At 52.9% G+C, this 12,349-nt stretch overlaps 1 protein-coding gene and 1 long non-coding RNA gene across 4 annotated transcripts in view; both read left to right on the forward strand.

The window, feature by feature from the left end:
- Positions 1-8,100, forward strand: part of SSH1 (slingshot protein phosphatase 1) — a 60,643-nt gene extending 52,543 nt beyond the window's left edge. For all 3 annotated transcript variants that reach the window (XM_040619818.1, XM_008707635.2, XM_008707636.2), the window contains one exon: positions 1,940-8,100. In XM_040619818.1, coding sequence (XP_040475752.1) covers positions 1,940-3,193 — 1,254 coding nt within the window. In that variant the 3' untranslated portion in view covers positions 3,194-8,100. The remainder of the gene's footprint in view (positions 1-1,939) is intronic.
- A 478-nt stretch (positions 8,101-8,578) lies between these two features.
- Positions 8,579-11,457, forward strand: LOC121100057. Its single transcript, XR_005831793.1, has 3 exons — positions 8,579-9,912; positions 10,135-10,230; positions 11,279-11,457. It is a non-coding gene; the product is annotated as an uncharacterized LOC121100057 (long non-coding RNA).
- Positions 11,458-12,349: the final 892 nt, after the last annotated feature.

The raw sequence follows: 12,349 nt of genomic DNA on the forward strand, positions 1-12,349 counted from the left end.
TCCCCTGGCCTCCGCGCCCACCTTCCGAGACAGTCGTGATTCACAAGTGAGAGCACTCAGAAATGCATTCCCATATCCAGAGGGTTTTGTCTTTCCCATGTTCTAATACAAACGAAATGGGAAGTGAGATCTGCGACCTCCAGACCAGATGTTAATTACTCATGAATTTCTCCCACCACTCACCCTTCCCTCAAAGAGCAAATACCCATAAAGACAAATGATACAAAACGTCTGTCCGGGACAGCAGTGCGTCCATCAGTCTGAAATGGCACCGGGTGGGTCCTGGAAATGAAGAACATGGAGAAGCGTGGGTAAGAAGGTACAGGAGGACAGCCTGCCTTTCCTGGCCGGATTGGATTGAATGGGTGAGGTTCTCCAGGCAATAGGACCAAGAGACAAGCACTCATTTCACTTGTTCCACACTTGTTTGCTAACTACGGTGCCAGATTGCTGAGGGGTTCAGCAGCAGGGTGACTGTGCCTTCTCTCCCCTCTGCCTGGTCAGCACCTGCTTGTCCTAAAGGTCTCAGCGGAGGTTCAGCTCCTCAGGGAAGCCTTTCCTCTGCAGAAGACTTTGAGCTCACTCCTCTCCATCCTGACGCTTGTCACTCAGTGTTCTGGTCCATGCTAGATCCTCTGAAGGCAGGGACCATGTCTTGTTTGCAGCCCCTGTGCCTGACGCACGTCCTGACATGTGACAGGCACTCCCTGAATATGAGCTGGGCGAGTGAATTTGCTCCCACCCTATCGCTCCTTGGGCTCTGAAAGGTAGTCAGTCTTAAATCTCCTACCGGGGGATGTTCTCCCACATTTTAGAATGTTAGGTTCTAAAGGTTTTAGGAGAAAACTTAGAGCTTCAGAAAAATTTCTGGGTGAAGAGTTTGGGGGTGTTCAGGTCTCACTGGTTGACCTGGAAGCTGGCCCCAGGAATCCTGACTACATTAGGATTTTATAGGAGATCTGGCTTCCCGCCTCCCCCACCACATACTCTCCATATGCTCCCTGCAGCCTGTAGGAATCATGGCTGGGTTTCCTTGCAATTCCTCCAGTACTGGACCACCCTATGACTTCTTCTCTTGGGGGACCTACGTCTGTGATGCAGGATGGAATTAGGCCGTGATGGTCAGGGCCATGGGCAGGGGGCAGGGAGAAACATGGACCAGCTGCTCTTTGCCAAGAAGCCTTTGTTTTAGGCCAGCTTGGGAATCTCACAGCTAAACCACTGTCCGAGGGGAGAGGGTCGGCTCCCCACCTCAGCGCATAGGAGCAGCCCTGTTGTCTGTCGATGGGCGTGTGAGGGAAGTGAGCTGTTGCCCTGCCTGTCGGAAGGGCACGACGTGGAGGCGCAGGTCACATTTGCCAAGAGGCAGGTGGCTTTCCTCAGAAAACAAGGCAAACATGTTCCCCATTGGTATATAAAACCCACCTCAGCCTGACTCGCTCATCCGGGACTGTGAGCGCCCGTGTTTGGGTCTATACTGGAGTCTTTCCAAAGCCATTTTTGCCTTTGACCAGCTTACTGTGAAGACCACAGCCAGTGGCTAGCTGGTAGTTCTTTGGAGCCACGCTGTTCGCGCTAGAAGGGAAGAGCCCCATTTTCAGGCTGCATACTACCCGAGCACAGTAGGGAAAGGGAAAGGAAGGGAGAGACACGTGAGATGGCACAGGTGGGGTTGAGCAGGTTCTGCACCTGACGGTGCTGGCCGTGTGGCTGGAGATTTGCCCAGGATCGTAGTCACATAGCTTCTGGAAAGTTGGGCTGAGCATCCCTAACCACCACTGTTCGTGGCCGAGTGGGTTCCGAGAGGCCTGTGTTCCTGCACTCACTGAAGGGGGGCGCTGCCTGTCCGGTGCCTGCCCGGCCGCACTGCACGCCCCCCTCGTGTTTTGTGGCCTCTGGCTCCCTGTTGTCTACTCACCATGTTCTTGTCCCCTTCCAGCACGATGCTATATTCGGGATCCTTAACAAGGTGAAGCCTTCCTACAAATCCTGTGCCGACTGTGTGTACCCTCTAGCCGGCGGGGCTCCTGAGGCCTTCAGGGAGCGGGGCGAGAACCCTGGAGCTCCCGCCATCTGTACCCAGCCAACCTTCCTGCCCCACCTCACATCTTGCCCCGTGGCCCACACGTCCAGCAGGTCCCGAGCTTTAGAGAAACTGGCCTCTGGCCCAAGCGAAAGTCCCCCGTTCCTACCACCAGCAGGCTCGAGAAGGTCAGACGTCGGTGGCTCCGGGGCTGCAGCTGTCCCAGAACTACCAGCTAGCCTTTTGGAACCTTCCAGAGAAACCCAAAAAGTCCTGCCAAAGTCCCTCCTTTTGAAGAATTCTCACTGTGATAAGAACCCTCTGAGCATGGAAGTAGCGAAGGAGGAATTGCCACCCAAGAAAGATCTGAAACCGGCCAAGGACCTGCGGCTTCTGTTCAGCAAAGAAGCCGAGAAGCCGGCAACCAACAGCTACCTGATGCAGCACCAGGAATCCATCATTCAGCTGCAAAAGGCGGGCTTGGTCCGAAAGCACACCAAAGAACTGGAGAGGCTGAAGGGCACGCCCGCAGACCCGGCGTCTACCTGTAGGGATGGCACCACCAGCAGGCTGGAGGCCAGCATCCCCGAAGAGAACCCTGATCTGGCCCCCATCCCTCTGCCAGGGCCCCCGGCTCTGCCCAGCCTCGCTGGGAGCGATGAGAAGTCAGAGGCCATCCCCCTTCCATTCGAAGGCACCCCACTCAAGAGCCCCACTCCCTTCCTCGGCCGCATGGATCACACTAGTCATTTCTCAAAAGACTTCCTCAAGACCATCTGCTACACCCCCACCTCCTCCTCCATGAGCTCCAACCTGACACGGAGCTCCAGCAGTGACAGCATCCACAGTGTCCGGGGCAAGCCCGGGCTGGTGAAGCAGCGGACGCAGGAGATCGAGACCCGGCTCCGGCTGGCAGGCCTCACCGTCTCGTCCCCGCTGAAACGCTCACACTCTCTGGCCAAGCTTGGAAGTCTCAACTTCTCGACTGAGGACCTGTCCAGCGAGGCGGATGCATCTACCCTCACCAACTCCCGGGATGCCAAGTCGAGCGAGTCTGCCTTCTCGCGTGAGCCCCAGGCAACCCCAAGGAACCCAGCCACCACCTCTCAACCGTCAGGGAAATCTGCTTCAGAACACTTGAGAAGCCCCTCGTGGATGAGCAAAAGCTGACCCGCCTCTTGCTGTATTTGGACGTGTGTTTTCACGTGGTCCCTCCTTTCGTTTCACCGTGGGTCTTGGCCGTGATGTCTCCTAAGTGATTGACATTCGAACACTCCCCACTCTTGCCGCCGAGAGGAGGAGAGGGAACAAGAATAACCCAGCACAAGAAGAAAGGGGGCGATGCCAGTCGGGTGGCCCGGGAGAGCCAGAAGCCGTCGGCCAGGAGATACAAAACTCCGATCCTCAAGTCCCGTGTTTTCAGGAAGAATCCTGTTTTCGAAAGAGCATACACAGATATGCACACACATCCTGAATACTCCATTTGCACCGTGCGGAAGAGTGGTCGCAGTGATGGCTCCGTCACCACGGTGCACGTTCCTAGCTCATTCAGGCCCTCGCGGGGAAGCCCTTGGATGGCAATATAAGTCCTACCTCTGTTCTTGCTGTGCTTTTTATTTTTAAAATACAGTAGTGACCAAGGCTCCTTCCAGGGAATAATGCTGTGTCAGAAAAGATTTTTCCAAAAGAGAATTTTTTTTTTTTAATTTTTTTTATTTTTTGGTGGGGACCCCAAAAAGTGTTAAGACTTTTAAGTCGGCTGCACCCAGCACCGCTAGGTGAAGTTAGACAAGGCTGTCGAATGCTGTTGTTGTACCGGCTGCGTGGTGTGTGGAGATCATCTGTGCAGTTGAATTCCTTGTCCTGGTGTGTTGTCACGGCGGAGTGATGTGTGTCTGGCCAGCACTGGGGTGAGGACGGGGCTGGGCACGTGTGACGTCCTCAGTCATGGCTAATGGTGATGTGTAAGTTGCCCCCAGTCTGGGGAGAAGGACCCACGAAGCTTCACTGCGTCACATCTGCTGCTGAACCCGATGGCGTGGGGTTGAGGCTTTGAGAGTGCTCAAGCGTCTCGTGGGGGTGGTGGTTCCGAGACGTGGCTTGTCCTGCCAGGAGCCCAGGCCCTTGGGCTCATTAGGTCACAGGAGCATGTTTGGGGGGGACAGGGAGCTTTAATCCGTCGTGAGCAGCTCTGCCAGTCCCTCTCCAGGGACAGCCCTGCAGCAGCTTCTCAGAGAAACGAGACCATTGAAAAGCTTCGCTTATGTTTACGGTCGCCCCTTCCTTCAATGAGGATACTGCCCCCTGTCTCTCTCTGGCTCTTTCTAGTGGTGAGGACAGAGTAGAGGAGGGGTCTGTAGTCCTGGCCTGGGCTTGCGGGGGGGGGGGCTTTCAGAATCAGGTGAGCTGTGCCCGTCTCGCTGCCACGGGCTCAAGGCATGGGTGGAGGGAGTCCGCGGGTGCTGGTCAGCAAGATGGGCTGTTAAAAGTATTTCGAAGAGAGAGAGAAAAGAGGCTTGGTAGTGAGGCAGAAAGGTTTCGTCTAAGGAGTACGCAAACTCTGGTATACAGACCCATGAGCTGAGAATGGCTTTTATATTTTTAAGGGGTTATTAAAAACAACCACCTAATGTGCAGCCGGGACCACGTAGCCTGCAAAGCCTAAGATAACAATCGAGCCCTTTATAGAAAAGGTTTGCCGACCCTTGGTTTTATTTGACAACGCACGGCTGCCCAGGGCCCTCCAAGAAGAAACTGGCAAAGTCAAAGGCCTCCCCTGCCTCTTGGACACCTCAGGCCCAGCCCTTGCCTCCTCCCGACCCAGACCTTGCCCGCCCAGCCCCGCGTGGCTCTCCTACGGGGTGGGGGTAGCTGTGTAGGTGCGGGGCGCTGCTGGCCGAAGCTTTCTCCAAGTACAGCTTGCACTCAGCTGTCAGCCAGACTTACTCAGTGAGACTAGAAGCCTTCCGGTGCCAGCCAAGCTTGGAAAGTGGCTGAAGGAGCTGTCGTCCTGTATCTTAACAGTGGTCAGACCTGGGTCCCCCAGAGCAGCCAGACAGCACCCCAGGCAGGGTCTTCAGGAGCAAGGGCGGACAAGGGTGGTGCACATTTCAACTAGTGGGTAGAGTTGGTGCAGAAACCGTCTCTCCAGAAACTTTTCCTCCCCAGTGCTATTTTTTTTTTAACATAATGTTATTTTATAGGAATTTGTTTTCCCACCCCTGTCCGTTGAAATCATCTTGAAAGGTGATTATCTGCTTCTTTCTTAGGAAACTCTGTTGGGCTCCCCCCTACCCCCAGCCAAAAAAACATCATTCCCAAAAAACATACCGAGTCCGGTATGTTTTGCCAAATTAAATTTCACGTGGTGGCTGCATTTTTGTGTCAGATGGTCCTTTAGATTTGATGCTGACAGGCTTCTGTTGCTCTTTTAACCGCGTCTGGTGTGTGAGACCAGTACGTTCTTGCAAACTTTAACTTGGAAAGCGTAGGAGGAGGATTACAAATTTGAGTGAGTCCTCGGCTTTTGGTGACCCTTCCGTTTGCACGAGCACGGCTTGTGTATCAGCATCTACACAGACCAGGGCCCAGGTCCCCATCATCAAAGTGAAATGGGAGCGTTCTTGATTGGATGGATAACACTCTGGCCTGGAGGAAAGGATACAAACTTTTCTCCAAGACCTCCATCGGCAAGAGCGTTCTGCCAGGCTTGGGGGCACCCTGGCAAAGACAGACTCACACTGGCCTCTGAAAAGAAAGTCGGTGCCATAAGATAATGCCGCATCTTGGCCAGTGCTCCATCTGGAATCTTCGCTGATGGCGAACGTGCCGAATGTGGGGGGCACGAGTGAGAGGCGGGGGTTTCTGCTGTGAAGGTCATTGATCCTGGTGACCACCATCTGCAGGGAATGCCCTTGTTGAAATAGAGAACGGGAGTTTTCTAGATCCGCTGGATAATCTCCCTGAGTCTTGAACTGCGTGTCATGACCACCTCACCTCCCTCTCTCTCTCTCTCTCTCTCTCGCTGTAATTCATGTGGCATGCTGCAAGCTAGACTGAACTTCCCTAGATCTTCATTTTGCATTGATCCAGGGTGGCGTGGGGGGGTCTTCTTGTCAAGCTTTGTTAAGTATGAGGGGGAAACTGGTTCCAGAGAGAGGAGAGACCACGCTGCCCTCTTACCATGATTCGATAATGCTGATTTTACTTTCTTTGCCTTGGGGCTATGTTAGGGTGTTGGAGCAATGGTCGCTGCAGAAGAACTTCAGCACAGGGCTTCTTATTCTTGGCATTCCCTGTTTCTTTGATCTCTTCTTGGGGACCCATGCCAACCTCTGGGTGCTGAACAGCACGCTCCTGGGTAGTGACACCCTGTCTGTCATGCAGTGAGATCCCTCACCAGCTGCTCACACGTGGCCGCACTGTCCAACCTTCCCTTCTGTTCTACGCCACCCCTCTAGCCAAAAACCATTCCAGCCCGTTCTAAAAGCTTTTCCTTCTTGGAAGAGCCCAGAGGATGCCACAGGGTAGGGCCAAAGGTGCAATAGAATTAGCAGCTTCAGGACAGCCCTCTGCTTCGGCACTCTTGTCTCTCCATACTGGCCAGCTCCCAGAACGTTCATGACCCCCTGCTCCCCTGGGGCTGTTTCTCCCCAGTGAGAAGAAATGATGCATCATTTAGGCAAGGTCATATAAGTGACCTTTACCCAAGGTGTCTGAAGAAAGATGTGCTCTCTGGTGACCAGAAATGCTTTGTTCCAGAATACATTCCACACAACCCTCGTCTGGCTGGCCACCTAGCAGAGCTTTCCCCAGACCCAGGGAGGGCAACCACATGACCTCTGGCAGGAGAGCCGGGCAGGCTAAGGATCGGTGACACTTAGCACAGTGAGGGTTCGCCCACTCCGCTCGCATCCCACAGGGTCTTGCCAATGCCGCATGCCAAACAGGGGTAGTTGATGGACCCCCCCCGCCATGCTCAGCTACTTGGTCTTTTTATTGTGTACCCTGCAACTGAATACCTTTGTGTGTGCGCGCACTCTGCACACAGACGTACATATGCACATACGTTACGCCACTTGAATCCGATCATCTGACGCCACTGCTCTCCCATCCGCACACATGCAAGTACGAAGTGGATCACCTTGACCGATGAGTGGGGCCGTGTGCAGCGCCACTCGGGGTAGACCCTGGACGTTGACACCCCCCCCCTTTTTGTCTAGCGGTAGGTGCCCCGGCCCTGGCTTCAGGCAGTCTCTTCAACAGGAGTCTTTCCTCCTGCCAGCCCTCCAGCCCCTCTGCTATCCTTTGTGTTGGCCGTGCCACACAAGAAGGTGGCTGCTTCCTCCCCCTTTTCCGACACTGTAATTATTGTTTTACAATTGAGTGCCTTAATAATAGTTTACAAATACTGTGTATTTATGGGAAACTGGTAAGCTCTCACCTTCTGTGATCGGACCTTTGCCTTGTCAGTGGTGGTTGGCGTGAGGGCTGGAGCCTGCCCTTCCCCGTACTTGTACTCATCTGTGCAGTCGTATGCGGGGGTGGGCGGTGCCCCCCGCAACTGTCCGAGGAGCGTTGGTGGTCCCGCAGGCGAGGCAGGCACTGGCTCACAGTGTGTCCCACAGGAGCAAGGAAAGCACAGAATCTGGTTTGCTAGCCAGCTGGGGGTGGCACCTCCCCCCTTCCCCCCATCACACAATTGTACTCTTGTTTAATAGAGATGTGTTACCACCTAGGCCTCCCCGTTTTCTCCTCTTGGTGTCCTGCGCTCGGTGCAGCCAAATGTGGGGACAGACACCAGCCCCCTGCAAAATCAGGAGCTCTCTAAGATAAGTTCTTTGGTTTTCAGAAGCTGCCAGTGGGTTCCAGCGTGTTGCGTTAAGATATCAATGATTTTTTTATTCTATTGTTTTCTTCGTGTTTTTTTTTATATTATATATTTAAAAGGCAGTATCTTTTGTACTGTGAATTTGCAGTAGAAGATGCATAATGCACTTTTTTTTTTTACTTCTGTTGGTGTGTCCTGTAATAGTCTGTGTGCTTATTGTGATGAAAATAAACTTTTTCTTTATAAACGTTTGATGACCTGTGAACTCGTGCAAAAGGAAGCCTCTTCCTCAGTCCTTGCCAAGTCAGTCAGCGTGTCTGCATCGTCCTGATAGCCAGTCTTTACTGAGCACCTACCCTGGGCTGAGCCCTGTGCTGTAAAAACCCGGACACATTCGAGGGAAAAAAGAACCAAGGGAACAAATGTTAGCTCCTCTAGGAATTGTCTTGTTTTTCCACCCCCTGATTTTATTAGTAAGGAAGAACAGGCCCGCTTGTGGGTTGTATCCCCCCAAAAACTCTCCCTGCCAGTGAGGGACTTGGACTCTGGGTGGTGTGTCTTGTTGCATGAAAGCAGAAAGCTAGAGTGTGTTCGACACCACTACGTAAGCTAGTCCAGCCACACATCATGGGAGGGGAGACTGTGGAGGCTAATTATTGCTGGTGGCCAAGGCAGGAAGCCCAGGGAACCTCAGTTGCCGCACACGACAAAGGCTTATCTCATGCCCAGGTCCCAGTCCACTGCAGGTCAGGACCCTTGGGGTGGCCCTCCTCCCTTGGCCACTCACAAAACTGAGCTCCTTGCGTTTTGAACCCTGTTACCTTGGTGTTCTTTGCTCTGGTTGTGCCTCAGGGTAAAGAGCACGGGGACTCACATTCATTCGTCGCTGCCTTTAGATAGGATATATCTATGTTTATGTTGTAGCGGGCAAGACCTAGTTGCACGGCCCCACCCCCGACTGCCGGGACCGCTGGGAGCTGTGACGTACACACATGCTTGGTGGGCGCTACTGGCGGCCACAGGTACCTTGGCATGACCACTCAATTCCAGTGCCTGTGGCTCCAAGAAACACTTTGTGTCGTCTTGCTGTGTCTGTCGCCTGGACTCACGGGAGACTGATGGATAAACCAGAATGCAAGCTGATGACTTGAGAGCAAGAATTACAGCTGTCTAGCAGGTCTGAGTACTCTCACTTGCCAATTAGCACATGGAGTCCTCTAGACACATCTACATTTGAAGCCAAATTATGGTTAGGGATTATTGATGGGGTATGAAATCAAAGCGTAAGGTTAAGGGGCGTGGGGGGGGGGTGATCCCGTGGTTAGTGCCAGCACGCTGCCGAGCAGTCCTTTCTCTAAGATGTTTTTGAAACCAAACCACGGAGGGTCATGGTTCAGGACAGTCTTTGTCGTTGGCATGGCTGGGCACACCTCCTAAATTCTCTTCAGGCTCCAAACATGAATCAGAGCCTGGGGAACCGGCCTAGCACTCTGTTCCCGATGGATTCCTTGGGAATTCTAATGGCCAAGCACAAAACCCATCAAAATAGTGTGATGCAATGGGCCAGGCTTCCACTTTGCTAGCTACAATCCTGTTCCACACATGCTTCCCAGAGACAACACCCACATCCCCCTAACAGAACACGGGTGTTCCCAAAACTTGTCGGATACTCCATTTACCCAGCGCCCTAGGAGAACTTTCCCATAGTTGGCTGATTTTTACCCAGATTTCATCCTCGGAGTTAAGGATCCTGAGGTTGAGTGTGATCCCAGGTCACGCCTCTAGCGGGGGTAGTTTCGTAGAGGAGGACCCCCCCTGCTTGTGTTGACGTCTGGAGAAGCCCCTTTAGGTGAGATGCTTGGAGGAGGCTCCAGAAGGCGGGGCTTGGAGAATGACCGGCATTTCATGATTCACTCCATGGTCTGTTGGGAAGCCCTTTCTCTAGGTACCTGTCAACAGCTTCCAAAGGAACCCCACCCAGAAGACACCACGTACACATCCTGTACCCTAGCACGACGGAGCAGATCCTACCAGCCCTTCTATGTACCCTGCACTTTAGGTAAGGAATCCCAGAGTCCTCCAAACAGCCCTGTTGATGTGATCCGCAGCTCGCACATGAAGAGACAGGCCTGCAGAGGGCAAGTGGTCTGCCCGCGGTTACATCTGGGGAGTGATGAAGCCGGGAGGTACTGCCTCCTTCCCACCTGAAACATTTCCCAGAGCTGTCCCCACCCCAGAAGTAGAAAAAGCAACCTGAAGACGCCTCTTGGTCTCCCTATAGGTATCAGCAAGAAAACACAGGAGTCAGGAATGAAGCCTTCAGCCCCCGGAAAATCTGGCCCACGTCGTGCTCCAAAGGCTGTTTGGACGAGACAAGGTGTGTGTGTGTCTCTCCCAAATCCTGTCCACCATTTTTTGCCCTTAAAGGGAAACTGCTCATGCATCCTGAAGTATAGTTGTAAAGGGTCCCATTTCAGCTCAGAAGTCCTCTTTTTGTAAACTGTTCCAGCAAATAAAATGTTGGTGTTGGCAGGTGTAACCTCCCAGCATAGGAAAGGGTGCCTAGGGCCCTGATGCTAAGAGACAGATTCTCCTGGGTATGTTGGAGGTGGTGAGCTCTCTCTAGTTTGGAAGTCGGATATCAAAATAGGTTAAGAACAATTCTACCTACCTCATGGAGCAAGGATTTGAGAATGAGCTGCTAACGTACGCAACCCCCTTTTGCCTGGTCCACCATCCATGCTGCAGCATGGGGGCTGTTCTTGTTGGTCCTGGTAGGAGGGTTGGAGGGGATGGAGGCAGGAAGGTAGGAGCCTACACTGAGCATCGACTCCTTGCAAGTGTTTCGCATGTATGACCGAGTTGGTCCTCACAACAGGTTTGACACCGTTTTGTAAACAAAGAGCTGGAAGCTCAGGTTAGGGAATGAGGGTCGGAGCCACTCAGCCAGAAAAGGACAAAAGCCCAGGGTGCCTGACTCCAAATTCATATACTTTCTACCCCATCATCCTCTCCCCAAAGAAAATAGCCCGTAGTGTACTTAGTGCGATTCTGAGCACATAGTAGCTGCTCAATAAATATTTGACGGTTGTGAATGAGTGAGTGAATGAATGAAATATGCTCTGAAAGGGTGTCCTAGTTTCATTCACCGAGGCCTGGAAAGTTTGGGGACACCTGTGATTGCCTAAACCAAGTCCCTCTGGGGCAGGGGTGGAGCCTGCCACCTTCTGGACCCCAACAAGAGCTTGGCTCATTGGACCAAACCTTAGGTCAGCACCGGGCATTAGCGATGAGTCTAAGAATTCCTGAGTGTTTCGGAGTCCAGAAGCGTCTGAAAGGTCACCCAAGCCAGGTCCCTTTATAACATCCATCCATTCCGGCATTCTCCCCCTCCCCCACTTCGTGGCTCCCCTGCCATGTGCCAGGTGCTGGGGACAAAGAGGAAGCCATCTGTTTCATCCCTGAGGGTCCTGACACAAAGCCCTTCTGTAAACGACAGGAAGAAAATAGACCACCTGCTAACAGAAATGGAGTCAGACAGGTAGGATTCAAGGTTTATATTATTTCCTCCTTTTACCTATCTTCCAGCATCTCTGCAACAGAGTTCTGTTACTTTTATAATGAGAAAGAGAAGTGTAAAGATTTAATAAAAGGATGCTTTTGTATTGAGCTAAACTTTGCCGTGTAAGCTCCCAGGCTCGTGGCTCTGGGAGACTCAGCACAGCGTTTTGCAGGAGGTCTTTGCTCCCCTCTGGCGAGCTGTCCCGGCCCCTGGAACAGACAGAGCGCTCCCAGGCTGCCGTGGCTCACTCTCCTGCTCTGTGAGCTTCTCCGGGCTGCTCAGGCCCCCCCGGGAGCATCTGGGGGGTGGTGAGGTAGCATCCAGGGTTGGCTTCACGGGCGGCTACTGCACAGGACTCAGCACCAACCAGAGAGCATAAACAGGGGGGAGGGGGAGAGGGAGAGGGAGCCTGATGCAGGACTCCATCCCAGGACCCTGGGATTATGACCTGAGCCAAAGACAGACGCTTAACCGACTGAGCCACCCAGGCACCCTGAAATCCCTAATAATTCCTTAACAAAGACCAGGCCTTTTCATTTTGCAACTGGGTCCCGCAAATTATGTAGCCGGCCCTGGCAGTGTCACCCGTCCAGTCAAGGGCTTTGGGGCAAGATAGGCCTGGGTTCCAGTCCCAGCTCTCTGACTTAGGTACTCTGTGCCCTGGAGCAAGTGACTTAACCTCCCTGTGACTCAGTTTCCCAAGTTAACAAAAATAACCTTAAAATATTGTGCTAAAGATTAGCTCTGGGTAGTTAGCACCAAGTACACCCACCCGAATTTTAGTATTATTTGCTATATAAAGTACTTAGCACAGGTCGTGACACAAAGTAGTCCTTCCGTGAGCCATTGCTGTAACAGTGGGGAAGATGGTGGTTGGACACGCACAGATCAGACCCTGCTGATGGGAACCTCTCCTCCCCACCCTGCTTCCTTA

This window comes from Ursus maritimus, unplaced genomic scaffold, assembly GCF_017311325.1.
Source record: "Ursus maritimus isolate PB19 unplaced genomic scaffold, ASM1731132v1 scaffold_33, whole genome shotgun sequence".
Classification (NCBI taxonomy): domain Eukaryota; kingdom Metazoa; phylum Chordata; class Mammalia; order Carnivora; family Ursidae; genus Ursus; species Ursus maritimus.